Source organism: Buteo buteo, chromosome 12 (genome assembly GCF_964188355.1).
Source record: "Buteo buteo chromosome 12, bButBut1.hap1.1, whole genome shotgun sequence".
Taxonomy (NCBI): Eukaryota; Metazoa; Chordata; class Aves; order Accipitriformes; family Accipitridae; genus Buteo; species Buteo buteo.
The window spans coordinates 10,910,913-10,938,719 of NC_134182.1; the positions used below are offsets into that span (position 1 = coordinate 10,910,913).

The window sequence follows — 27,807 nt, forward strand, 5'->3', positions numbered from 1 at the left end:
TGTAACTTAACTACATGAGACCTGGAAGGCCTATATTCAAACCTAACATATCTCTATGGCATTTTTTTTCTTTTTTTTTTTTTTTTAAGTAAGAGATGTTACGCCTCTGAGGGATGAACTCATACGAAACACGCTTTCTGAAGCGCGGAAACCCTTCTGCATAAGTATAGCCCCTGGACAGGGCAAAGGATACCACTATGAGAGAGCTGTTTTTTTCTAGTGCTTGTTGTATTTCTGTATTTTTACACTGCCATCCCTAATGTATATTGTGAAACTCTGCTTGATGTGCTGTTATCTTATCAGTGCCCTACTATAGCATATGGTATGTTGAGATAGCAGGTTGATGACATGGAAAGTGTTTAAATAACGTGTAACTTAACACTTTCTCTGTCATGAACTTCTTATTCCAACACCTTAGAGACACCAGCTGATCTCATGCTGAATATTCTATAGATGTCCCCAGGCTTAGCTCCTTTTTTGTCCTGTTCCAAATCTTTCAAATTTCACATATGTATGTCTCTGTCTGACTGTCTTAGTATTTTATGTACACTGTTTTTCCACCAAATGGATCTGCCATTCATTGTATTTGTTTAAGTTACCATATAACTTTCCATCCAGCTGTTTTTATAAATATGCATACCTTATAGGAATTAAAGTGAACAGCCTGGGAGCTTATTGGTTGTTTAGTTCTTATAATAAGTTGTATTTCATTCTAGACTGTTTTCTAACAGGGACAGATCATCTTAAATAATTTGCAAAGGATTTAAAGTTGCTGTGGGTTTTTTGGGGAGTGGGGAATATTTATCCTCTTACAGTAAAAACAACAATACATCACTAAAGACTACATTGTAATACATAAAAAGCAAGAGAGAATGACCTAATTGTACAGACTTCTTTAAATTCCTGACTTTTGAATCCAATATAAATGTTTCGTAATGCATGTCTTGGTTTTTCATCGCTGTTTAGTTCTGATACTGCAGATGATACTTATTTTTTGATTTTTAGATGCTAGCTTGGCAAGGTCTTGGTAAATAGTGTGCACCTGGTCAACATTTATCAATAGCCAAATTGAAAGAGAAGGAAATGCTATCATAAACTGATTGAAAAGGTCACTGTGGAATTGCAAGTGTGAAATGTAGATCAGCAGGAGGTACTTTGGATTTTCTGCCAATAGAGGAGGATACTGATAATGGATTTTTCCATAGTTTGACCATGCTTTAACAATGTATACAAGAGAAATATCTGTATCAATTAGCCTTCATTTTCTAGTTCAACTGTTGATTTTTCTGACAATCTTTCACTTTGAAAGTACTTGTTAAAATACAGGAAGGAGCTTTATTGAGTCTGTTTCACCATTCTGATCTATACAGGTATGTTTTCCAGAAGACTATTTGTTCCCAGCAAACTGCATATGGGGATCAAATATGAATTTAGAAATCGAGGGCTCTGTCCCAATTCTGCAATGCTCAGGCAACATGTTTTCCTGCAAAGACAAGCTGCTTTGCCTCAAGTGTTTCAAGTCCTGGTGCCTCCTTGGAAGAAGCCTTAAAGAGGAATTTGTTTTGCAATTGGTTAGTCCAAGGCATGAAATACTAGGATCACCAGATCACAAACAGCTTTTCTCTCTTTAAAAGGAGTTAAAGTTCTTATAATCTGATATACTTCCAATTCTCAGAGGGCTTGAGGGGGAATGAAAGGTGACAGAGTCAGGCTTATTTCCCTCAAGTAGTTTCCTCATTCAGCCCTATTTACCCTCAGGCTGGTTTAGATTAAGTACAGGGTCGTTTTTAATTGCATCTGGATATCTGAAATTAAGTTCTAGTACAGGAAGAATCAGGTATTACCTCTTTTCCAGAGGAGAGAGTTGGAGGAAATTCTTATCTTCCTACCTGTGTCAGATGACAGCATTAGCACAAAATGAATCCAAATCTGTAGTCCCCTGGATGTTGTGATGCATGTGAATGCAAGTTTGACATAAAGAGAATCCTTAATTAAGTGTATGTCCTTAGGGAGTTTCACAACATGAAGTTGCAGGGTTATACTTGGAAATCTTTGTTGCTTGTGAATGTAGAAATCAATGTACATTATTTTCGGTTTGAGGGGGTTGTGGTTTTTTTGGGGGGGGTTGGTTTTGGTGATTTGGGTTTTTTTTTGTTTGTTTAGTTGGGTGGTTTGGGTTGGGGTTTTATGTTTTTTTTCTCTTTTTTTTCTTTTTGTAACTTCTGTTATTGACATTTCATCCAAGGTTCTTACTTTTCAGCAATTTAGTTCATCTGGTATTTTTGTAAAGGGAAAATTATTCATCTGGTAACTCTGCTTTTTTGGAGATACTGTAGCAGAAAGCTTCCTTGCAGCCTAGTCATTCTCTTGGCAAACAAGAATTCTGACAGCAGAATACAGCATTTTCTGGTAAAAGGAAAAAAAAAGACAAAACCAACCCTACATCTATAAACAAGTTGACTTTTGCATATATACAATAGAATTTTGTTCATCTAATCTTTTTAGTTTAATATTTTCTATATATAAACAAATAGAAGAAAACCCAGACCATCTATTAATTTGGCTTCTATTAGAAGGTTCCTCTTATAATCTTGAATAGGCACAGTGCTTTCAGTACACTCTCCAACCAGAGTTCAAGTAGGGAATGTTAAGAATTGAGCTAGTGCATAAAAGCAATGTCTGCTGGGGGAAGACATGCCACCTGCAGATGCCAACAGAAGTGGGGAGAGGAATGCTAAAGCTCCTTAAAGTTCCTAGCATGTCTTGTGTTGAAGGCTTGAGAATGGAGAATGAAAATTCTGTGGGATGTTATCTTTAAAGATGCAGAAGGTGGTAAGTGTTTTACGTTTGGACCTGACAATTTAAAAAGAACACAACAATTTTGAGAAATTACTAAAACATTTCTGAGGGACTTGTTAGGCCAATTTTCATAGTGAATTTCTTTTAGACATGGTTGTTTGCGTAATTACCTCAAAATATAAATATCTAAGTATAGATTTGCATTTACAGTTGCTTCAACTGAATATGCAATACCTGACAATAGATAAAAGTTCAGATGTGTTTTAATATTTGTAAGAAAAATTCTTTTACAGAAATGGCAGTATAGTCATTCCATAAATGTAATCAAAGCATATGATTTATTTTCAAGACAAGCTATTTCTTCAAAAACTTGCTAATTTTTTTTTCTATTGTTGAGTAGTTATTAAGCCTTTCCTCTCATGTAGCTGAACATGCAAGAAGCTCGTACCAAAGAAATCTGAATACTTTTTCCATAGTGGGTAAATATCAGGACAGTGTTCTTCTTGCATTTAATCACTTACCAAAAATGTTTATAATATCATGTGTTCCTGTGCCAGGGACAGACCATCATCTATCTATGAAGGACAGGAAATGTTATTCCAACTTTACTCCAGTAATTTAGGATTGCGCAGTAACACTATACACTCTGCAACCTGAATTCCCCAGTAGTGATCCTTGATTTATTTTTTTTTTTAATACATAGGTACACTAAATTTTACTAATAAGAAAAATAATCTTTTCCTCAATAAGCTGTCCCAAGGAGAGTACAGATCCTCAACTTTAAAAGAAGGGTAAAGTTTTCAAAAGGGATATGAATCTGAGAAATTGTGGTGATATTAATGATACTGGTAATTTACCAGTTACCTTTGTAATATATAATGAAATATTTAATCCATTTCAGTTTGTTGTACTGCTATTTTTCTCATGGCCTTGCACCTGCAAACCCCAATAGTGTTGTGACAGAGGATCTTCGTGGGAGCAGCTATGATGCTGTGAGAATTGCCTCTCCCCACCAGGTCTTTACCTCCCAAAACCTAGTACACAACAAAGTCAATAATAGTAATTTAAATGTTTGATAAGTATTATCCATTAATATATATACACAGATGTTTAGTGACCACTGAGTGTACAACACTTGCACCATGTTAATATACTCCACACAGCACAAATAGCATCATAAATGGGAACAACCAACAGGGAGTTTGAGCAGTTCCCAATGGAAAGTATGTAGTGGCAGAGGGACAGCATGGCAAAAATCATTCCCACCATGAGCAACAGCATTGGCTTATTTGTCATTGCCACCAGCTGCACCAGAGAGATACCCTCCCCATTCCCAAAGTACGACGCTTTTGTGGGAGCCCTTAGCTGCTTTTCCAAGTCAGCCATTAAGGAGATTTTCATATTTCATCCCCTTCCCTCATTTCATCTGTTTATCTCCTTAGTTTTAGCTAAAGACCTCACTAATAAAACTCACTAGTCCTGAAGATGTTTGAGGGTGAAAAAGAGAAATGCATGACCCGTTTTCAAATAGCCATGCTTAATCTGTTCACTAGAGCAAGACCTAGGGGTATTTTGGCACTGAGTAATTTGCCATTTAAAGTTTGATTTGCATGGCTAGAAAACTCAGTTTTGCATGCACTTTGGGATGATTATTGGGTAATATTTAGTCAAGTTTCTGTAGATTCTGAACAGCTTCACGATACACCATCTACTAGCATGATTTTCTTCAGCACCAGATATGCTTTTCTTTTCTGTTCCTTGGTACAGGTGTCTTAGAGGAAAGTAAAATCAAAGCAGTCTCTCTCTAATTTCCACATTGGACTGTTTCTTTGGTGAAGACTCTAGCATCAGACTGTGGATAGTGTTTTAATTGGTCTTCTGCATCTCTCTGTTCACATAGTTATGTTTTTGTCATGTGTACACTGGTCTGTTTCTATATTGTACTGCATAATCTGCTTTTTCATGTTATAAAGCAGATACGTAAGGCTGAACCCCGTTTCTGTGAGGAACGTAGTGTCAGTTCTTAACAGGCTGAAATTCCTAGTGACTGCCAATAACAGGATAGTCTCTGAGACCATCCCTTCTCCCTTGGAATAGTCTAGGGAATACTAGCAATCTTCTGGAGATGGCACTGGTAAACAGTATTGAGTAAAAGGGAATTTGCCAATCAGTTCTCCTATGAAAACAGTCTTTTAGTTAATGAATGTCTTCCAGAGTTTTTAACCCACGTGAAAGCTGAGGAAGCTACATTGACAGTGCTTAGGTATCTATGGTAACTCCTAAATGCAAAAAACAGTTTATGACATTGAAGACAAAATGATTAGTGTCAATGATATAAATACTTGACCAAAACAAAATATATATAAACTGACTAGAGCTTCTGCAGATGAAGAAATTGCATTTGGATACTTATTTGTTTGAAACCGACACATACATGCTTGTCTTTAGAGACTAATGTAAAACCCATCTGTTTTCTCAGGTAGAGAAAGCATGATGAAAACTGGGATTTGACAAGCTTTCATGAAGTTTTTATTTGAACTGTAGAAGGGGGGATCAGATTAGGTTTTGACTACATAACATTGTAGTGTTACACCAGGAAGATCAAGATGCTATGATAGGTCATCCTTTTATAGAGATGATTGTGTGCAATTGATACGGCTGTTTATGTTACTCTACAAGTTTTTGCCCTAAATAGGCTAGAGGGAGCTACTCTATAAGTACAACAAACACTCACCTGCATGATTCTATGGTTCTTTCAATCTACAAGTGCATCATTTATGATTCCTCATGTAAGGTGACTGGAAAAGCCAAAAGAATGTCTTATGTCAAATAAAAATCCTAGATCAAGTTTAGAGCTTCATTCCTTCCAAAGTATTACAACTAAGTGTAATGGCATTTGACAGTATTGACATTTTTTATATGACTTCTTTTGGCTAACTCAGCATTCTGAAAAAAATAAACAGTGTTCTCCCTTTGTGATTGAAAGGGTTAAATAGTACCAATTCATTACCACTCACAAAAGGATTTATTTTGTTCTCATAAATCAGTTTTATTCCACATTTTTATTATTCCCTTGGGTCAGCTGCTCCAATTGAAATCAATACAAGTGCAAGTGACACAATCAATCTAGATATTTGATTATGGATTTGAGACTCCCAGTTCTGCTCTGTGTGTTTAGCTAGTCTCCTTCTGATAGTGTCCCTGGAGAATGGAAAATTCTTATTGGCATCCATGAATTATGGGCATAGATTCAGAAACCAGATACTGCGATAATCTCCATTTATGTACTGCTGCAGCTAGAGAAAGAATGTTCTAGCCATGGAAAAACAAACTTGAAGATTTTTAAAGCTAACTGTTTCTGAAATTTTTTTAGTGTGTAAAATCTCTCATGAAATAAACTTTATAAAGTTTCATCATTTTTCTATAAAACCCCTCAAACAAAATGGATTAAATCAATAATTATATGCTCTATCATCAACTTAACATCACAATTATAGCAAACATTTTTGCTATTTAATGCCTTCTGGTCATTTATAGACAATGTGATGTTATGCCACTTGGGGTACTAAACTGTGCTGGGATGCTTTCTACTGTTCATGTTGGGATAGGAACACCTGGATACTGGAAGCCTGTGTGAAATCCACATAGGCTGGTTCTATTCATAGAATGCTTTCCAGAGTTGGGTGGCCTCACCGTGTTTTATGATTTCTTTAGGTTATGGACTGGGTTCTTATAGTGTGTCCCTACAACATTTAGTACAGTGTGCAGCGGGGTCCAGGACAGATGCCCCCTTGGTGCTGTTGCAGCAAAGCGAGTTACAATACAGATGAATATATTTACAGCAGAGATTTAACACTATACTGAATACACTGTTTTAACTGGAAAGTGTAAATTAGACAGACTCAATTGCAAGACTTATTGGGCATTTCTCTTTATGAAAGAGTAATGACAAAACCTAAAGTAGTAAATAAAATGAAAAAAGTTTCTTCTTGACAGTCTCATCTACTATTACAGAGTTTTTAAGTTGAAAGCCTCATGGCGCTGAACTGGAGGCTCAGAAGGGTAGATGAGACCACACACCAAACGTTCTTCTCTGCCTGCCATCATGACAGAGCCTAATCTCGGCTGCAGTCATTAACTATCCATAGGGTCTGTGCTAACTCTCTTGTATGAGCTTCCCTGTCAAGCTGTGGGCTTTATTCATATTTCAGTCCATAGAATTAATGAGCATATAAATGCGCATTCCTTTGTGTTTGTAACACTGATCACTTATTTCTACTGACAGGAACATGCTTTAATTGTGATGATTACCCCTGCTTTGCCTTAGGGTTCTTGAAGTATTCTGCAAATTTTCATAGAGTCATAGAACAGCTGATGTCAGAGAGCACCTCTAGAGATCATCTAGTCCAACCCCACTTCTTCAAGCAGGGCCAATTGGAGCACACTGCCCAGGACAGTGTCCAATTGTGTTTTGACTATCACCAAGAATGGAGACTCCACAACCTCTCTGGGCAACTTGTTCCAGTGTTTGACCAACCTCAAAGTAAAAAAGTTTTTTCTTAGGTTTAAACAGATTTACTTGTATTTTCTGTATGTACCCAATGTTTCTTGTTCTGTTGCTATATGCTGCTGAGAAGTGTCTGGCTTCTTTACACCCTCACATCAGATATTTATACACATTGATATGATTCTCCCCCCTCCAGGCCTTCTCTTCTTGAGGCTAAACAACCTCAGTTCTCTCAAGCTCTCTTTGTGTGACAGATGCTTCAAGCCCTTAATCATCTTTACATGGACTCCACTCCAGTAAGTCCATATCTGTCTTGTACTGGGGAGCTCAGAACAAGACGAGCACTCGAGATGTGTCTCACCAGGGCTGAATAGAGAGGAAGGATCCCTTCCCTTGACCTCCTGGCAATGCCCCTCCTGATGCAGCCCATGAGGCTGTTGGCCTTCTTTGTTGCAAGGACTTGTTGCTGGCTCAAGTTCAACTTGTTGTCCACCAGGACCTCTGTCTTTTTCAAAGCAGATAAGCAGCTTTTCAGCATCAGCCCCTAGCCTGTACTGGGGGCCAGCTCAGAGTGATGGACAGAATGTTCAGCATATGCATTCTGTACATCTCAAGACAGTCTAAGATGTCTGTACCAAATTTAAGTCTGTGAAAAGTCACAGAAGGTGCCTTTGCCTGTTTCAAGGTGAGGGACACTGAGCTGTCAAAGAAACAACTTGAGTAATACAGTCAGAAACTATATCTGGGTCTTTGACCTTTCAGATTTCTGGTGTATGTAGCCATAAGGACTTCCATCTTGTTCTTTAAATATTTTATATTTTTCAGTCTTAAAACTAAAGGCTTCTTTACTTAAGAGGGAAAAAAGGAATAAGCTAGGGTTTTTCAATGCAGATAATGTGAACTGTTCATTATTTACAGGAAAATGAATATTTTGAATTCATAGTTTTTCCAGTTTGCTATAGTGCTTTGAAATTACCCATCTTGCCTCATCCAGCAACACCCCCTAACCCATGAGAATGATGGTTTCCTGTGATAACAGAGTCTTTAAATTATGGACTCAGTTTGACGGACTGAGACCATGGTATGACCTTAGGAACAATACGTCTGTCAACTCAGGAGCAGAGGAACAAATAGTGGTTCAGGAGATTGAGGCGCAAAACTGTCAGTGTATTCGTCTGGAAAAAAACAAAACCAAAACCAAAACCCCAAACCAAAAAAAAAAACAACCACCAGAAAACACAAAAAAGCCCCCAACTCTTTGTTGAAAAGAGGGATGTGGCATCAAAGCATAAAAACCATTTCATAAGATCAGGATAACAATTGGGATGACAATTGGAGAACAGTTCAGTATTACAGTTCATAGGAAAAGAGAGTCGCCAATAATGATGAGGAAAGACTTTTAGCTGGCTTTGTTGGGATAATCAAACTAATGGAAAGTCACAGTTTTTTATTCTGAATACTGTGCTAGAAAGAGTGGGAAAGGGAGAGAGAGAGAGAAGAAAAATCTTAGCTGGGAGGAAAGGAGTAGCTTGTGTGGAAGTTAATGAGGCTGAAGAATAGGCAAAACTAATGGACAAAAGAATAAGCTTACAGATGAGGGAAGTGTGCATATTCACAGGATTTCCCCCAGAAAGATGTGGTGCCAAAGAGTCAGAAACCAGCACAGGGACAGAAACTGGTGGGCAATGAGGGCAAGGTACGGGGAAGGATGGGTAAAAGGAATGAAAAAGTGAGTTCTTGTTTCATTTTTATTTTGCTATTCTGACATTAACTTTTTCTATGGCCCAAGATAAGATACTTAACCTCTGTATGCTCACACACATATAAAGCAGACATAAAAATGTTTGTGCTAGTTAACTAAGTAATCTTTGTATAATTCTTTAGATCCTCATATGAACTGTTCTGTGACCTGGATTTTTGCTACCTTTTTTCTTTGAGTAGTCTTCTACAGTGGTAATAGTTATGCTTCTATCTGTTTCAATATTGTGGAGCAACATGTTCTCTAATGTAAAAAAGGTTATCAGGACCTGTATGTACATAATGGAAGCAGTATAGATTGGTAATAATAATTCAAAGCATGACACAAAGCCTTAAACTCACTTGAAAAATACCTTTTGCCATGTAGTAGCACACAATATGTAGTGTACTTTTGTGATTGAAGCCTCATGTTATCTTGAAATAGTGATATTGAAAGAAAATAATAGCTCATTAAACATTTGTGATGATAAGACTTAAGTGTTTCAGGCTGAAGTACCTTTTAGGTGGAAATGTCTCTGAATTTCACAAGCCATGGTCCTGTAATAACATTTAAGTTCAAACAAATCGGGATAAGATGAACAGTCAGCCAATTTCTAGGACACTGCAAACAGGAAGAGGTTGAAACCTGTTTTACAAAGGTGGCTCGGTTGTTGAAGTCCCTTAAGAATACAAACAGAGAAGTATAAGGAAGCTGATTTTTGACCAATATCATCTATATTATGACGGCTAGCTCTTGGTGATTAGGGAAAGAAAAGCACATGAGCACCCAGTAGTATTTTTCACTAGCATGGCCTCCTTGCTTTCTGAAGTCAGCAGCATAGTTGTGTCAGTTTGTTTGCAATACTGACGCGTTAGACTGGTTATGTTTAAACTTATTACTTTAATAATCATAAATGCAGTGGAAGTAATAGAAGTATTTGGTATTTGCCCATGCATATGAAACATGAATTTTTTCTGTTTAATACATAAAAAGGAAACATCTCAATTTATTATGTTTTCCCTTAACAACATTACTTTTGATCCAGATGGAAAGAGTACCTTTAAATGTGGCAAATTCTGGAAAAAAACCCCAGTTTTTAAATGAGATGAATGTGTTTAGTTTGTATTATTTCTTTTTTACATTGCAGTCTTTGTCATGAGAATGCTTTCATGTTGTACCATTCCCTGCGCTCCTTACAACCTTTGTCATATGAATAAGATATCAGAACGCTAATGACTAATATACAGTATTCTGTGTCTGCTGATACTATACTGTACTACCATGACCTTTGCAATATTATGTATTCTGATTGGCTGTCCATTTCACCTCTTCCCCACAAGTTAATAAGGCTGTAAAAAGGAGAGAACTTGAAATGGCCAGCCAGTCAAATTACAGAATATTGAAAAGGTCAGAGCAGTACAGCACACAGAAAAAAATTATGGAATATATGAGGCATTAAAATTCTTGTGACAATGATTATAACAAGAATGGAAAAGGATACCCATTTATGTTATTTCAATCTAGTGAACCCCATAGGATGATGGACCCAGGACAGCAGTAATTTACGCACCACCGACCCACAGGAGCTTTATTCACCTATTTACAGGGGTACTCAGTAACGGGAATGCACATCTGCTTGGGAGCCCCCTTCAAAGTGTCCACCCAAAACCATAGTGAACCTTCAAACACAAATACTCACCAGCTAGAGTGCTATGTGAAGCTTAGCACTTTTAAACATTGATTTTGAATGGAACATGTGTTTGTGTATCTTTTTAATGTAAGCGTGTTTTATTACTTGACTTTGTTTCAAGTACACATAGTTTTTAAGTACATATATGGATAGTCTTTAACCCTAATTTCTTCTTTTGGATAATATTTTCCTGAAAAACTGAGATACTTTGATCTGGTATAAACCAGGAATAAACTGGGATCAGTACAGGCTTTTCTCAGATACCAGACTTGGCCAAAGAAGTTCCTCAGAAGTATTGGGGGAAATACGGAGAACCTTATGAGCAGGAAGTCTAGTAAAAGAACAGAACCATCATGATGCAAAAATATGGAAAGATTAAGGAGCATGGGGAAGCCTTTCATGTCTGCAAAGGGTTTGGTCTTTTTTGAGAGGTTATAGGAAGTGGTGGCTCTGAGCCCCATTCCATCTGAATTCATCTTTTGGTACAGGAGCTTGTGTGTCAAAGTGTTGAAGGACATGGTGAGCCACTTCTAGTTTGTTTTCTGCCTCCTTAGTTAGGTTGTTTGTGTTAGCTGTGTCTTGAAGGGATCTTGCTTGTTGGAGTGCTAGTAACTGTTCATGGCAGGAGTTACAAGGCAGAAATGTGCAGGAATGAGGAGGTATTCCAGTAGAAACCACTTGTCTGAAGTAAAACAATGTCTCTTAGGACTTCACAAGTGTCTGAGGCAGCTGCTGTTTAGGTCTGCAGCAGACTGGCTGGTAGGCTACAGTAGGACCTGTGAGCAGGTTGGAGAGAAAAACACACATGAAAAATGGAAAAAGAGAAGCCTTATCCACTTATACTCACAAATAGGGTCCACACTGAAGCAGTCTAGGCAGGAATGGTACAGAGTGATATGACAGGGTTATCACTGTATCGTTTTCTGTCAGGCTGAACCTATGTGTCTGCATTTTCCAGCCCACTGAAAGCAAAGTTTAAGCAGTGAGAAGTGGCAAAACTGCATATTGCAAGTCATCCCCAGCAAGACCTGCATTTTAAAAATGTTCTTCTAATATTTTACTTGCCAGTAGCAGTAAGTTGCTTGACTGGGAACTGGAACAAAACACCTTTTGTCTGTGTAAAATTCAAGTTAGGAAACTTGCAAGTACTCCTCAGCTTTTTATTAGAAGCAACGAGAAATTTTGAACTGCCATGTTGTCTATCTCATTGTAAATTTGCAAGTTCATTTTTGAGCTGAATAAAATGGTTATGTAATTACATACTTCTCCTAATTATTGAGTAATTATATACTTCTTATAATTGCCGAGTAATCACTCTGCTATAACTAGAATTTAATGTTACAACTAATTGTATAATTACTGTATATTAATGTTGTTATCCAGGCAACTTGGAATAGAGTGTTATCCTTTTAAATCCTTTTCTGTTACTCGAAACTGTATTTTTAAAAATATAGTATAGTTAGCCATTGGAAGAAAGATTAATAGTGGAATAAAAATATCAGCAGAGGAAGTACGTGCTTTCATTCTGGGCTCAGGTGGATGAGAATAAAAATATTAACATGTTAAACCTGTACTGTAGATAGAAAAAGTTTAATTTTCTCATGAATTGGGCACATAAATTGCTGTTAGGGAGCCTACTTTTATGCTTGAGGTTTGCATTTATCCAATGTGCCTTGATCTGTCAACACTGGATTTTTAAACTTTCCTACACATTTTAGGTGAAATATTTAAAAAATGCATCTCTCTTCACAGCCAGATGAGTCCTTAAGTGTTACATGTCACTAGGACCTTAAGAATGTATATGTCACTTGGCCATTTCTAATGGCTTTATTGTTGTTAATAAAACAATAGGTGCATATAACAGTCACGTGTTGTTGGGTGGGCGTTGCAAATAAGTTGCAGACTGCCCGGTGGTGCACTGAAAAACTGTGATAGGTAATGGGAGAAATGTGCTTTGCTGGATTGTATCTACCCCCAAATCACACAGAGGGACAGTTCCACAAAGGTGCAGAAGGAGGGTTTGGTATACAATTTAAGAGCTGAGATCAAGTAATGCAGATGCATTTTTTTAGTGCTGGCCGAGTAGCCTGGGTACATAAGAGTAATCTCAGACAAAATAACGTTGCTTCTGCAGAATTGCTATGTCTGTATGTGGAATGTGTAAAAAGTGGTTGTTCTTGCATGATAAGAAGCTTTGTCTCCATTGCTGTTTAGAAAATGGGGTCTCTCAGGCTAATGTAAAATTCAGTGAAATCCAAAATAAATCCATCGGGTTTCATGAAATTATTCTGCATTCACACTACTGTGGCCTGTTCAGGCAGTCTGGTGCTATGACATGGTGTTATCCAGGTAGAATTTGAGCAACGAGGAACTAGACTACAAGGCAGATTTATAATAAGAGTTTTATAAAACTGTTCCCCTCCCCCAAAACACAGAAAGTATGTTTGCCATATGTTACCAGCAGAATAAATGAAAACACCCTTTGTGCAGCTCTGTGAACATCAAAATAATGGAATGGCTTAGATGTGTACCGTAAGTGAATCACAGACTGTTTATAGGAATCCCCAAATTAGAGCAAAGTCCAGATCACTCACTCATGGTAAAATGTAATGAGAGCATGAATGAAATGTACTGCACGTATGCACATGTTAGTGCACATGATAGAAATATGGAATATTTGAAAAACTCTTTCAGGTTTAATAATATTTCAGTTTTAACAGTTCATTTGAACCTTGCATAAAAATGAATAAACCCAATGAGTTTCACTTAAAAACTTAATTAAAAGAGAGTTTCTAGGTTTTTAAAATTCTTTCTTATTTAGATTTTGTAGAAGACTTGGATGTGAATATTCAATCTTCTGCCTGTGACAATGCCTTAATTAATTTACGGTATTTTTAATAGTTATATTCTGTTTAATCTCATTCTCATACCTGTGTTCTGAGACTTGTGTGATTCTGCTGTTGTTTGTAATGCAGAATTTCCGTCGACTTCAATGTGAGAGCTCTCCATGGAATGATGGATAGTAGTAATAATATTAATCATTTATATAGCACTTTATATGTTCAAAATATTGGATAATCTTTAAATGAGCTCATTTTTGCTCTCAGATATGTGAGTGAAATCTTCATTCTGTCAAAAAAAATTGTTACTTGACATACGATTTTTTTTTTTTTTAAATTTTCCAGTCTTACTCATCAGGTATTTTGAAAAGGTTTATTTTGTTATTTTTGTAGGGTAGATGATAGAATATTGTCTTATCTTAAGTTTGCGATCTTAAAAGGTTTGTAAAGGACATGTAGGTTGCTCCGGTGTCCTCTGATAATTTCAACTGATAAACCGAATACTTCAAATCCTTGTATTATCTTTGAGAGGACTGCAGGCCATGCTGAAAAGCATGTGTTTCTTACTGCATATGACTAATTCTTATGTATGCAATGGAGTTAGCTTATAAACCAAGTAAGTTTTTTTCTAGAGTTTTTCTAGTGAAGTGTTTTTCTAGTGAATTCAGGAAGTTTTACCAGTTTTTCATAGGCAGAATAATTAACCTTAATGTTTTGAATTTGCAGTTATTACACAACTGTTTTAGAACGTGAGTAATTTCTGAAGACTGGCTTCTGTTTGGAGTATATAACAGTCAGCTTTGCAGCTGCATGGTTGGTTCATTTATTTTTCAAGTGTTACAAGTACCACAAACTGTTGGCAAAAGGAGGAGAAAATGGTGAACAATACTTGTTCTTCCAAACAGGCTGGGTTTTGGTGCCAATGGTATCAATGGCAACTTTTCATTTGAGTAGAAATAAGACTTGGTTCATAAAGACAGTGAATTGTAGCAAATGCAAATCTAACATTTGTTCCCCCCCCCCCTTTTTTTTCATAACAGCTAATGCTAATTATTCTATTGTAAATGGTACTCGGATGTTATGCAGCAGCAACGAATCCAATGTATGGGTACCCATTAAAGGACTGATTCCATTTTCTAACTACACAGTACAAGTGAATGCTTCCAACAGCCAGGGCAGCTTGATAAGTGATGCTATAACAATAGTCATGCCTCCAGGAGGTAAGTATGAAGAAGTGCTTTTTCTGTGCATGTAACAATTACACAAATACTCTGCTGAGCAAACCAGTATTTATTATTGGAACTGAGGACTGGAAGTTCAGAAGAATATGTTTGCATTAGTAGTTCTTACTAACAAAGTTGTTCTTTTCAGCTTCTAATTTGTCACATTGCTCAATTTAAGAACTAGGGAATGAAAACAGGTAGTTGCATATATAACATGTAGGTGAGAAGTGCATTATATACTTCATTTTTTTTCCTGTGAATGGTGGTGTATTCTATCACGGACAGCTAATCTAATCTAAGAATATAGAGAAAGTCACCTGCATTTTGTAATCTGTTTTAGAATAAAAGTTAAGTGCTGACAAAGCGCACTTACTGGATGGATTTAGATAATTTGTTTCATAATAGTGGTATAAACCATTGGTAATATATTGAGCCAGAATCCACAAACTGGTGTAGCTGTCGGCAAGTCAATTGCCATGTGCTGATTTACAGTGAATGAAGCTCTAAGCCACTTTGGATTTTATCTTCATAAAAAATTGAAGTAAGAGAACTGAGCAAATAATCCCTAAACACTCTGCATGTTTTTGGTTGTTTTGGTTTGTTTTTGGTTTGTTTTTTTTTTTAAATGAAAGCTTAAGTTTACAGCTGATATATATGTGTTCCTTTTGCATTCTCTTTTCATGGACATTCTAGTGAATTAGCTTTTGTTGAACAAATGCCAGTGGAAACAATGAATTTAAAGCAATTTTGAATTCCAAAGTGAGAGCCCAACAAAACTTGATCTTGAGAGGTGTCTAGGTGTAGCTGATGAGCAGGAATAGTGTAGAGTGACGCACATATCATTTGAAAGTAAAAAAAGAAAAAAAAAAGAAAAAAAAAAAAACAAAAAACAAAAAATCCCATAAACCTTACAGCTCAAAAATACAATTACACTTGGAACAGTTTGCTGTTGGTTGGTTGCTGTTGGCAGATGGATTGGTTTTGGGGCCAAACCAACAGAAATGGTTGTGAGAAGGGAATACATAAAAGGCAGAGTTTGTACAACAGACTACTGAGCAAGAAGGAAAAGGTAAATTCCTAGCACATTTTATACTCTTCCAATCTGATTGCCAAATTATACCTAATATTAACAAATATACTTTATCATATAATAATAAAACTGCATCTGAGTTTTACTGTTCACTTAAGACTGACATTTCTAATCCCAGTGTCACACTTCAATTTTGCATGTAGAAATTACAAAATTTGGTAGTGAAAATTTTACCAAATAAGAAGGTAAAGGATCTTTGAAGATAGGCAAGGATGTGCACAAGTTTATGACAGCCATTAAGATACACTTTCTTTCATCATTAGATTGTTGTTGATTACAATTAGAAAACTTATAGCTTTGAAATTATCTTTTTTATGACCTTGTGGTAGTTTAAAAGCAATACCTCATTGATTAAATAGGTTTTAGTTCATGCTTCCTTTTAGTTAATGATCTGAAAACATATTATCCTGATTTACACATAAAATCATGCTGAAAAGCATGTGGCATTCACTAGGATATGTGTGTTTAAGTAGAATTAAATTAGCAGTGAGAGTTATTAAAGAAATCTTCCATACTATTGTCCAGTGGACTGTGATCTGTAGTGAAATGAATAATAAATGAAGCGCTGCATATGAGAGTAGTACTCTCACACACACTATATCCTCACTATACGTGTACACACAGACACACAAGTGTATATCTAGGACAATGTATGTTTACTTTACTATGATGTTTATTATAATTACTCTCTGAATGCCATACAATTCCATTGCATGCTAAATTATGGGTATAATGGTAATTTTACACTGGGCTGTATTCAGTGCCTTCACTTACAAACACTTTCTAAATCATTAAATGAAATCTAGATGCTACTAAAATCAGAAGGAATTTTATTTTTTACTTCAGTGGCCAAGATTTCACTTTGACAGAAGTTTTGTTTGATCAAAGAGTGAAAGACTTCTCATTATATACAAAATCACAGCCTTTTAATGAGTGTTAAAATGTAGTGTTCTCTTTTCAAGGGCAGAAAAAAAGCTGTTTCAGAAATTTGCATTGTGGGGAGTACTTCATGGAGCTTGATGGAAGATTGTATAAGAGGGGGAGAGTGGTAGAGGACAAAGGAGTATTCCATTTTGAAGTTACTGCAGATCACTGTTTTTCAATTATGATACAAGTTTTCTTTCAACATGCATCTCTTTTGTTTAATTTTTTATTTAAAATGTATTGCACATAATATAAAGCACGCTAAAGATTTGGTGTTACCTGATTGAATATATCTTAATTTCTCATCAAGCTGATTTGCCATGCTTAAAGTCAACGCTTAAAAAAAAATAATCTTAGAAATAAGGAATATATTTTGTCTAAGCTCTTGGCTAAAATTGCAGTGCAGGTTCAAGAGTTCTTGGAAAGATTAAAAAAATAAAAACTGAATCCAAATGTTAATCCATAAATATGAAACTTTCTTTTGACCCTTACCCTGTAGTGGTCTGGAGTTACTAATGGGGTTAGGATTTCAACTCTTAATGGGACTTGGTGCATTAGTGTTTTGTATGCATGGAATTCAGCATTCAGTTTAATAAGTGGTTGACATTGGTGATGTCCCTTAATTTGCTTAAATCTAATTGGCTCTTTTATCAGTCAAACCTGTATGGATTGGCAATTGATCAGAAAGGGTCAGCCATGACTGTGCATGTACTTAAATGCTGGAACCACCAGTTAAAGTCACTGTTGCATAATAAGAAGCTGAAACCATGAGAACAAATGATCTTCAGAGTCGGAAGGCAAAAGAAAGCGGAGAAGTTTTTCAGGATGTTCAAGTTCAGAACAAAGGCATTATGGAGTATATAAATTTTAAATACACTGCTTTTTGCCTCAAGACTTAAAGCTTTTTTTTCCAGATGAACTGAAATCTTGTCTGAAACTGTCTTTGTTACATCAAAGAACTGCACAGAAAGCTAAAAGAGATGGAAGAAGCATAAAAGGGCATAGTTTAAAATGATTAGTGACAAATTTCATACCGCAGAGGTAGAAGTAAATTTTTTTGAGTTTTATATTTTTTCCAAAAAGAATAAATTTGTTCTATTTATCTTGTCCTAAACTGCATTGGTAGAAGTTGTAAAAAATAATCTACTAGCCAATGCTTCACATTAATTTGAGGATGCCAGCTGGTAAAAGATCTAGAGAACAAATTGGTTTAGAATTAATTTAATTAGGTGAATGAATTGAAATGATACAACGGATGTAAAACTGCAAAAATCTGGGAGAAAATCTTCTGTGTGGAGTCCTTGGTTATATATTTTTCTTCTTAATGAGTGCTATTTCTGATGTAGTAGCACATAGAGGACCCCATTAATTTAGGATTGCTTTGTAATAAGAGATGGTAAGCTAACAGAAAAGAAAGTCGCAGTCACTACTGGTAATAGTTTATACTCTAGTTAAATCCATTTGTTCTCTTTCTTTGACCACAAAAGGCCTAGTATGGAAGGGAATGAGAAGTCCTGTATGCAGAAAGGAAGAAGATAGATCATGTTGAAAAAATATGTGCAAAGAGAGATAGCAGAGAGAGACAGGCTGCTGATCAGATGGGTACCAGGAAGGTGGAGGCTCAACCATCACCTCCAAAGCACAGAAAAGGACTGGATCCCTAAGTATTGCAAGGGGTGTGAAGCTTGTTGTGGATGGTAATTGTGTATCACATTGCAGAGTTGTCTTTGTGTGGTTACAAACCATTAACTTGGTGCTGATTTACCTATAGAAAAGAGCCTGAAAGAATTGATATATATTCCCTATGTAAAACATACAAGGGAAGATACTCTAAAAAAAAAAAAAAATAATTTGCCTAAGCAGTGAAGTGTCTCTTTAATCTCTTCTGTAATTTATGAAGTATGTTTTTCATTTATTTGGTCTGTCTGTGATGTGCACAACATAGGAATGTGTAGCTGTGAAAGATGTCAGATTTTGCCTTGGACTTTTAAGCACCTGCCCTTTGCTGGTCCCTTGTTTGCATATGGGATGCTGCATGCCCCTGCCTACAAGTTTGGACTAGTTCTCAGCAGCAAAAAGTGAGCCTACATACTTGTAGCTGTTGATGTTTGTTTGACATCTACAGAGGATGGTGTCCTGCAACCAGAGGATTTCAGCCACTGTTAGTTTAGGTAGCAAGACCTCTGAGATTGGATATTGAACCACACCATAGGATCATTGATCTAATTATGCAAACAAATAAGAATCACATCATACAACTTATATTCACATCTGAAAGTATTTGCTCATGCAAGTTGATCACTGAAGCCAATAGGCCTCCTTAGATGAATGCATATTCAGTAAACAAAGCAAACTGATGCCGTTAGGCCAGAATTATTTAGGAAGAAAACCCACACCTGAATATGCTAGAGTTTTCCCTGTGAGAGGTTTGTTTTTCCATGATGCTCAGTATCACATTGAGTCACACCATAAAACTTGCTTTGACAGAATTTCCTTTACTTCAAATTTCAGATACTTCTGAGACATTAGTTGTTTTTCTCAATTCTCTCCTTTTTTCTAGTCTTTCTTTCTTTTTCTTTTTTTTTTTTATTTTATTTTTCCTATAGACTTAGACTAAAATCCAACAGGATTCTTTTTGTTCTATACCTTCTGTTTCTTTTTCACTTTTTTTCTCTTACATTCTCTTATGTCACTTCTTGTAAAGGTAGAGTAGTAAAAACAGAATTTAAAAATGGAAAAAAGTAAATGAAAGGTAGTTTAGGAAAAAAAAAAAGATTCTGGCATCATTCTATTTTATTCATTGCAAAAAATTTTATTTTAAAAAATTCCAAATTCTCAAACATCTGCATTATATCTCTATAACTTCAGAATAATATAATCTCTGATTTTGATGAAGAACAGAAAATGTTTAAACAAAATTGTTGCAAACAAGTCGACAGGGGTGGGGAGTGTTAACAGAAAGTTCTTGATGAAAAATTGTGACCGTATCTTTTCTAAAGGTAGTTTAAGGAGAGAGCAGGTTAGAGTAGGGAGGGGGAAGGAGCTCTCCTACATCCCTCATCAATGACCTAGCTAATTAAAGAGTGTCAGTGGCAAGCTGTGTAAATTGTCCATTCCAGTTCCTTTTGCCCAGAAAGATGATTTCATGGGGATATAAGGGTAAGATTGCAAAAGTGCTTGTGTGGAAAACTGGGAGTTGTTCTAATGAAACAATAATTCTTCTCTAACCTCTGCAGTATTGAACTGATTGTCATTTTCATTAGCTCTACTTTCTTCTTTTATTCCCCTCTCCCAGTCTGTTCAGCACATCTTTCAGTGAGCTCATACTGTGTCTATTCTTGGTTTTGGATGGGTGTTTGGGGTGGCAGGAGAAGAGAGGAGTAAGTCTCATTCCTGAAAGGTTCTGTCGTCAGACTCCGGTGATGAGAGGCACAGAGGTGCCTACTTTACTGCTCACTTCCCTAAATTGCAGCCAGTTGGGGCTCAGCCTAACTCCACACATCATAAAGGACCACCTCAAGGTTGCTTTCAATTGAACCTTAGTGTAAGTCCCTACTCATAAAACTGGAGTGTCAGAAGGCAATGACACTCCAACTATGTCTTTTTTTGTTCTGATTGCCTCCTTCCCTTTGCCCCTGCACCCTGTCCTTTTGGGACTAGGCAGGTCGCCCCTAGTCACAGCTATGCTGTTACTATGCTCCAGACATAAGACACCTGTATTTATCAGCTTCTTACGTTGCTTTCTGTCTTCTGGAGCTGCATGAAACAGGGCATGGAGATCAAAACTGCAGTTTAGTTGCCTAGAAGAACATGGATGTTTTTGCTTGCTTGGCGACTGCCAGATGAGAAAGGGAGAACTGTGCAACAGCTAGAAAGAGCCAGCTGATCATCTATAAGCAGGCAATGAACCTCATTGTAGAGGTCTCATTCCAGGTTGTTCCAAAACCTTAGCCTTAGCATGAGGTCCACGTGGTACTTAAGATCTCTTGGAAGAAATCTGCAGTAGAGCAGATTTCACACTGGAAAATTACAGATTGATTGTACTTCTGAAAAACAGAAGTACATACAAAAGTGGCAAAAATTGTCTGTTGTGGAATTTAGCAGCAGATCATTATTTAAAATGATTACCTACCGTCACATAAACGTATTCTGGACTAATTTCAATTGTACATAAAAAAGTCACAATTTAGATGAAGTATGCAATTTTTATATAAATCTTAAGCCTATTCATAGTTAGGTTTTGGTTTGGTTTTTTTTTCATTCTGTGTAAATCTGAACTAAACTGGTCAGTACTCTAAAGTCAACATTCTTTATGTGATAAATTGGGTTCTTCTGATGAAGGAATTCTACAATAAAATGACATTGAAATTCCTAGTGAAAACATACAGAACACATTTGAAAAATCACACCATGAATTTTGTCTTTTAAGCCATTTTCCAGATATATGCAAGTATTAGGAATTGGATCAATTTTTGTGTTACTTGGCTACTATGATTTGCACTGCTTTTCTAAAAAGCTCACTTCATTGTATTTATTTTTGACAACTTCTGCCGCTGTACTTTCCAGAATAAAATGGCATTTTCATTAGCTGTCAGCAAAGGCAAATGTCTGTAGGTTGTTTTTTGGTTGTTTGGGGTTTTTTGGGGGGTTGTTGTTTTATTGTTTTGTCATTTCATTCTGTACTTTCTGCACTTGAAGCATCTAGATTATGGAAGTTAGCCTGCTGATCATAAAGCACTTGAGTAAAGTGGCAAGGGGTTTTTTGAGCTACTTTGCACAGTTGAGGAAGCTTTGAAGTTCTTCTTTTTGCAAGGAACTCTGTAAGCCTCCAGCAAAGTTCCATCACCCTGTTACATATTCGTCACGTTTCCATATTTTTTTTAAAAAAAAAAGCTTAAGGGGAGAAGAATTAAGGTCTCTCAAGATCTTGCTGAGTGTGGAATGTAGGGGGAACCAAATCACTATTCTTTTCCTCTCTTTAGCTGGGGACAAAACTAGAGATGATCTTTCTTAAACATCATGGCCATAAAAGTGCTTTTGCTTTTTTTGCTGGTTTCCTTTATGGTTAAAGATAACTATTAACTCCTATTTGGGAGTTTTTTGTGTAGTTTGGAAATAGATCTGGAATTGAATTTAAAAGATCTTAAACTTTGTATCTGCATCCTTAAAACACTTTGCAGAATTAAAATATTTTTCTTCCATATACTTAGTTATTTGTTCTAGTGGTGTTTTAAGTGTGACTTTTCCTTACTTTTTCGTAGTATAGTGTTCCTCATTTTGTAACATCTATGCAGTTATCTTTGGGCTAGTTGACTGAGTACCTAAGGAAAAATAAGCTTCTCTGTAAAGACAGAAAGGGAGAGAAAAGGGAAGTTGAGTAAGAATCAGTCATTAGAGTCACCATTTCTCCTCTGGTGTCCCTATAATGCACTGTTGTTGTATGCTACCCTCTTTCTTACAACAAAGGTGACTATAAGAGTCTATAGGCCTTAGTGATTTCTGACATTTGACAGTTTCTCCTCACGGTGCTTTTCTTTCTGGACATTTATTTTTGTGTCTGCATGCACGTGGAGATGCATACGCACAAATATATATGTGATATATTAGTGTATGCATGTTCATGCATGCATGCTGGCTTTTTGTCTTTTTTTATTTGGCTCTGTATGCAGGTCTTATTTATTCTTCTGGCAAAGAAATACTACGCTTTTAGATTAATTCCATGTTAGTAAAATAAGAAAGAAAGGGAATTCATGTATTTCATGTTATGGTTGGATACATCCAGTATTGAATTATATTAATTCTTACTATTTGTACATTGACGTATTTACTTTTATGATTTTTACAAATCTTTACTAATTCAGCTTTCCAGTAGACTTCTGAATGACCGAGGATTGTTATTCCCATTTTACAGATAGATAGAAAGACAGGCATTTGTTAGCAATGGAAGGTAAAAGGTTTTTTATATTCATCCTCATGCTGAAAAGTATAATATACATGTCAAAGTTCGTCAGCCTCTCTTCTTGTCCCTCAGCTTAGACTGGGGGATTGCCTCTCCATGAAAAGTGTCACCATAGTTGAATGTAGCCACTGTGTACATAGAAAATACATGAATTCAGGTTGACTGATTTTAGATTTTAGATTATCTAAACAGCTCTAATAGAACATGTAGAAAGAAAAGAAGTTGAATGAGTGAAGAGATGGCAATATAGAAAGAAAGAATATTTCTCTTTTCTCTATTTTTTCCTTCCAGTGAAGTTGTGAGTGCTCTTACATACTAAGAAGCCTGTTTGAGAGGGTTATTCGTAAGAAATTGATAGTGCTGTCCAAAAAATTGAACAGGATGTTCCTGATGGTTGTAATCTGCAATAAGCAGCTGTAAATTTTCTGTGATGAAGATTTAGCCCTTTCAGTCTATGTTTTAAAGACACACAAAGGAGAGGGAAAGTTTTCCCTGCCTCTTTACTTTTTGTCAAAAGATTTAAGAAAATCTATATTGTAGAGAATAAGTATTGCCAAGGTATTTCCTTTACCTCAACATATGGTGAATTGTATGTGCAGATTGGAATAAATGCTGTGACATGTCTTGTGGCATACGAGGCAAAACACAGCCAGTCTGGCTTGGGTTTGAATAAAACGTGATGGTGTTACTAAGGCTTTTAATCAATTAGGCTACCCAATTTTAAACAAGAAGACAGTAGCCAAGGTCTTTTCAGTAAAAATACTTGGGAACAGATCATTCATTGTTGTATGTTGACACACTTCCACCAATTTCAGTGGATTTACATGTTCTTCAGCATTATTTGAGGACGCAAAGCCAAGAGTTAATTCATATAAATAGTTTATTTGTTAAAAGTGTCTAGAACAGGACATTAACTGATGAGTGGCTACTTAATAATGCTGTACAAGCATTCCTGTGTGGATGGGTCGGGTGTAAAAGTTTGTAATCCTTTTACCCTATTCATCAGATAAGTCAACTGTATATTTTGCACAGATTATTGCCATGTGTGAATAGGCTTGTCTAAGTTGCTCTTTATTCACCTTAAATATTAAATATTTTGCTTCAGTGGATAACACCTGGATCATATTTCTGTCAATGGAAATACTATTTTTAGTGGGGGACCAATCCATAAAAACAGTTAGGGATTTTTGCCACAGTTAGGTGGAACGGAGGTGTCACCTTTCATATTCTGTCATACTTTATCTCTGTTAGAGCACTGGCTGAAAAAACATCTGGTGTAGTCATCCTGAAGTGACTAACATTCCCATCTCCCACTTTCTGGGTAGCATACTAATCTCTGGGTTCATAACCAAGGCAAGGCAGGATACTGCCCATCTGTCCTGTTGAAACTCTACTACCGGGGGGGCGAAGGTCTTGTTTATTGGGCAAGAAGACAGAGCAGGTGCTGTGGTAACCCAGGGCTGAAGACACTGCTCAGGTTGGGGTGAGGAAGGGTACATGTCAGCAGCAAAGCGGGCAAGAGGGGCAGGTCTTGAGCTCTGGGCATTTGTGGATCTGGATGTATGTTGTTCATCAGTGCTGATAGTCAGCATGAGCATCAGAATGTGATCCTATTGCTATTTTCTAATACAGCTTAATTTATTGATACTGCAGCTGTTGAACTAGACTGTAACATGAAGTGACAGCCATAGCATTGCAGCTGGCAATTTTGAGAAGTGATAAAAATTCTTGTTTACTCTGTAAATGTGATAGTTCAGATTTGTCAGCCTCAGCCTCATGTGTTACATAAGAGAATAATACACAGTGTTCTGTTGTTATTTTCTGAATTATAATAGTTTTATTTCCAGAACTAAATTTTTGATTCTGCTCTTTGCCATTGTGCAGATTACCCCCCTGAGATTTTTGCATGTTGATCAATGGCAGGATTTGGTTATATAGGAAAAAACACTCCCTGCTGTTAATGATGACAGATACAATTAAATTAAATCTCTGCCATTTCCTTTGATGTACACAGATTTTCTCCATTAATATTGATAGACTTTAGAGTCACAAGCACATGTTGCGAGAGGAGCAAACCCCTGAATGTTGTATTTTGCTCTTTGTGGAGCTGACTATAACACTTTATGTCTAAAGGTAAGGAAAGCTGCTGACAGTTTTGATATATTAAATTATAACTGAGAACTAATTCAAGGATCAAAGATGCTCTTTGGGAGGCATCACTTTACTGGTAGGAAAAATCATTACCTTTTTTCCCAGTCTCATATATTTGTACTGTATGTCTTGGAAATATCATTCCCTACAGTTTCTGAATCTTGATGTTTAATTTAACACAAAGGTCTTTGAGCAGCACAATGGGAGGGGGGCTTCTGCTAGTAAAACCTCATAGAAGGAGATTGAAATGTACATGTTTTTTCTCATTTATCAAAGAAGTGCAAAAATCTAAACCGACATTTTATATCAAATGAATTATGAACTGTGTACTTTGTACCTAAGGGAACAACAACTAAATTAGACTTTTGTTAAAAAGAGAGAGAGGAAAAAATAGGCTTTTAATAAAATATACAGTCATTTTTGGTATTTTGTCTGAACCTGACGTATGCTGTACTTTGCACAAGAAAACTAGAGAGTATAGGCTACTTCAAAGGCTATATGCTTTGAATGCCTTAGAGTGACTTGAGAAGCAGGTTAAGATAACACACAAACCAGAGTTTCTACTTAATAAGTATTGTTGCTTTGATATTTTTGTTTTCAGCCTTGTCCAACTCAAGTGAACAGGAAAAGATAATATGCTTTTTAATAGTTTGAAGATTGGAGCAAAGTAGTAAATGGTATTTTTTTTTTTAAACTTCCATTTGTGAGAATATGATTGCTACTGAAAAAGACTTCTAGGCAGCAAAATTTTAGAAGACGCTTGATTGAACTATAAGAGGTAAATTTCCAAAGAATTATATACTCAGTATTTTAAGGGCATGACTTCCACTGTCTTTAGGTGAACACCACTTCTTGCAAGCAAAGAGGAGACTCCCACTCTGCATGTAAAGCTAGAGTTTGTAAAGTTTATGAGATTTTGTACATTCCCAATTTATGAATTTCCTTCATGACTTTCAGCAGGAATAGATTTATTTCTGTGCACTGACATAGAAGACACTTTGATACTGTTGTGATAAGCACCTACACCTTAGAGAAAATGGGAAATGAGAAGATAAAATTCCATGGTTTCTTTGACAGCATATTCCCTAGTGCACTGCTATGGTGCTTTTTGATATATGAACAAAATATCCAAGAGCTAGTTGCTTTTCTCATATGTCATATACACATATTGCATAAAGATATATTTCGGAAGATTAGGTAAGTTAGAATATACGAAAGCTTTTGGAAACTCTGCAAGCTCAGAAAACAGTGGTGTATGAACAGTGATTGTGGGAATATAATACCATGAACACATCACAAAATCTGAAGCACGAGACCAGCTATGTTTGTAGCTTTAGTATTGTTTCCTATGACTGCCATCAGGAGACCAGAACCAAAACCAAAGCTGTAATGAGAAGTATTAATGATGGCATGTCCTCTGCTGAGCTATCCAAATGTACTCACACCCAAGGAGGCAGTCTTGGTCTTTGCAGCCTTGCAACTCCCAGTAATGATAAAGTTATCTGATCCTTTAATATGTGGGTCTGCTGTGAAGAATGGTTCATTTATTGGTATAAACAATGGGTATTTTTAGTTAAAAGTATGGTGATTGTTTTTCCTCATTTATAACTAAGATTTTACTTTTATTATTCAACAATACAATATTTTCTTTTTCTAAATGTTCTCTCTATTTATAAGTTATAGTGCTACATAGTATTTGTTTCAAAACAACATGTAAATGCCACTGGAAATGTGGCAGTGTAAATGCACTTTTTTCTGTTACAGAAAGGGAAGAAGAGGTGGCAGGTTGAGGGGGTGCAGTGGTTTGGCAGAGCCACAACAGGGAGCTGGTCCCCTCCAGGCATGTCAGAGAGTCAGATTTTCTGCTTGTGCTATCTGTGGAGGAGATGAGAGGGATGGGGACAGCAACTGTAGGTGGGAAGAGTCACTTCCTTCTTTCTCAACACCTGTCGCCCATTTTCACTATAAAAAGACACTGACAATGAGACAAGGGGGGTTTGTGATTACCACATACGGCATAAAGTAGTTAATTAGCAGCTGCAAAACAAATCCAGCTCTGTGTTGCCTGGATTACTAGGAGCAGAAACTTTGAGGAAACCTCTTTGCCTCCTCTTTCTGCAAATAAGGAAAGAATTTGAGGAGGAAAATATCTGTTACAGATTCAGTTGTTTCATGGCCAAAAGGTAGTCCAGTGACATGGATCTCGCAGATACCTGTAGGACATTCAAGATATAATAAGACCACACCACCCACTGTGTGTAGTGGTTCCCTAACACCAGCTAATCTCTCATCTTGTCAGCTCTGTTTTCTATTTATGGACACTCTCAAGCTTGGATTCCATCAGAAATAGTAGTATTTCACACCATCCTCTATGTACTGCAGAGAAATTTATAGATTAAAAATAATTACAAGTAATCTTATTGAAGATCTAATTTACTTGCAAACCTGCATTGTTCTTTAGTCTGTACATTTAGGGATATATAAACTGTTGCTTCTTTCAAAATGCACATCAACTGGTAATGCTTTAGCTTTCTGCTAGCAGGGTAGGCTGTTCTGTGAGTAACAGACCACTGGCACATTCATACTGCAGGAGTGCACATAATTTGAACCAGGAGACTTCTTATTTAACAAGAGCTTTCATATCTTTTCTAATATCTCACTTTCTTTAGCGTTCAGTTAGGTTGCTATATTTTCCTAGTTTCTTTTGCCACATTGAGTGGAAATATAGCAACAATCATTTGCAGAAACCACTTGTACAAGTAGAATGCTGCTTTCTGGTTTTGAATATCATGTTATCTTTTTGCTTTCAGTCATAGAATAAAACAATATTAAAAATTAATTTTCAACAACTTATGCTTCAGACTGAGGCATATGCTTCTTGTAACA

At 36.4% G+C, this 27,807-nt stretch overlaps 1 protein-coding gene across 1 annotated transcript in view; it reads left to right on the top strand.

Annotated features, from left to right (window-relative positions):
- The window catches only part of USH2A (usherin), a 392,565-nt gene that overhangs the window by 218,805 nt on the left and 145,953 nt on the right, over positions 1-27,807 (top strand). Inside the window, exon 37 of the mRNA XM_075042640.1 lies at positions 14,615-14,794. Coding sequence (XP_074898741.1) covers positions 14,615-14,794 — 180 coding nt within the window. The remainder of the gene's footprint in view (positions 1-14,614; positions 14,795-27,807) is intronic.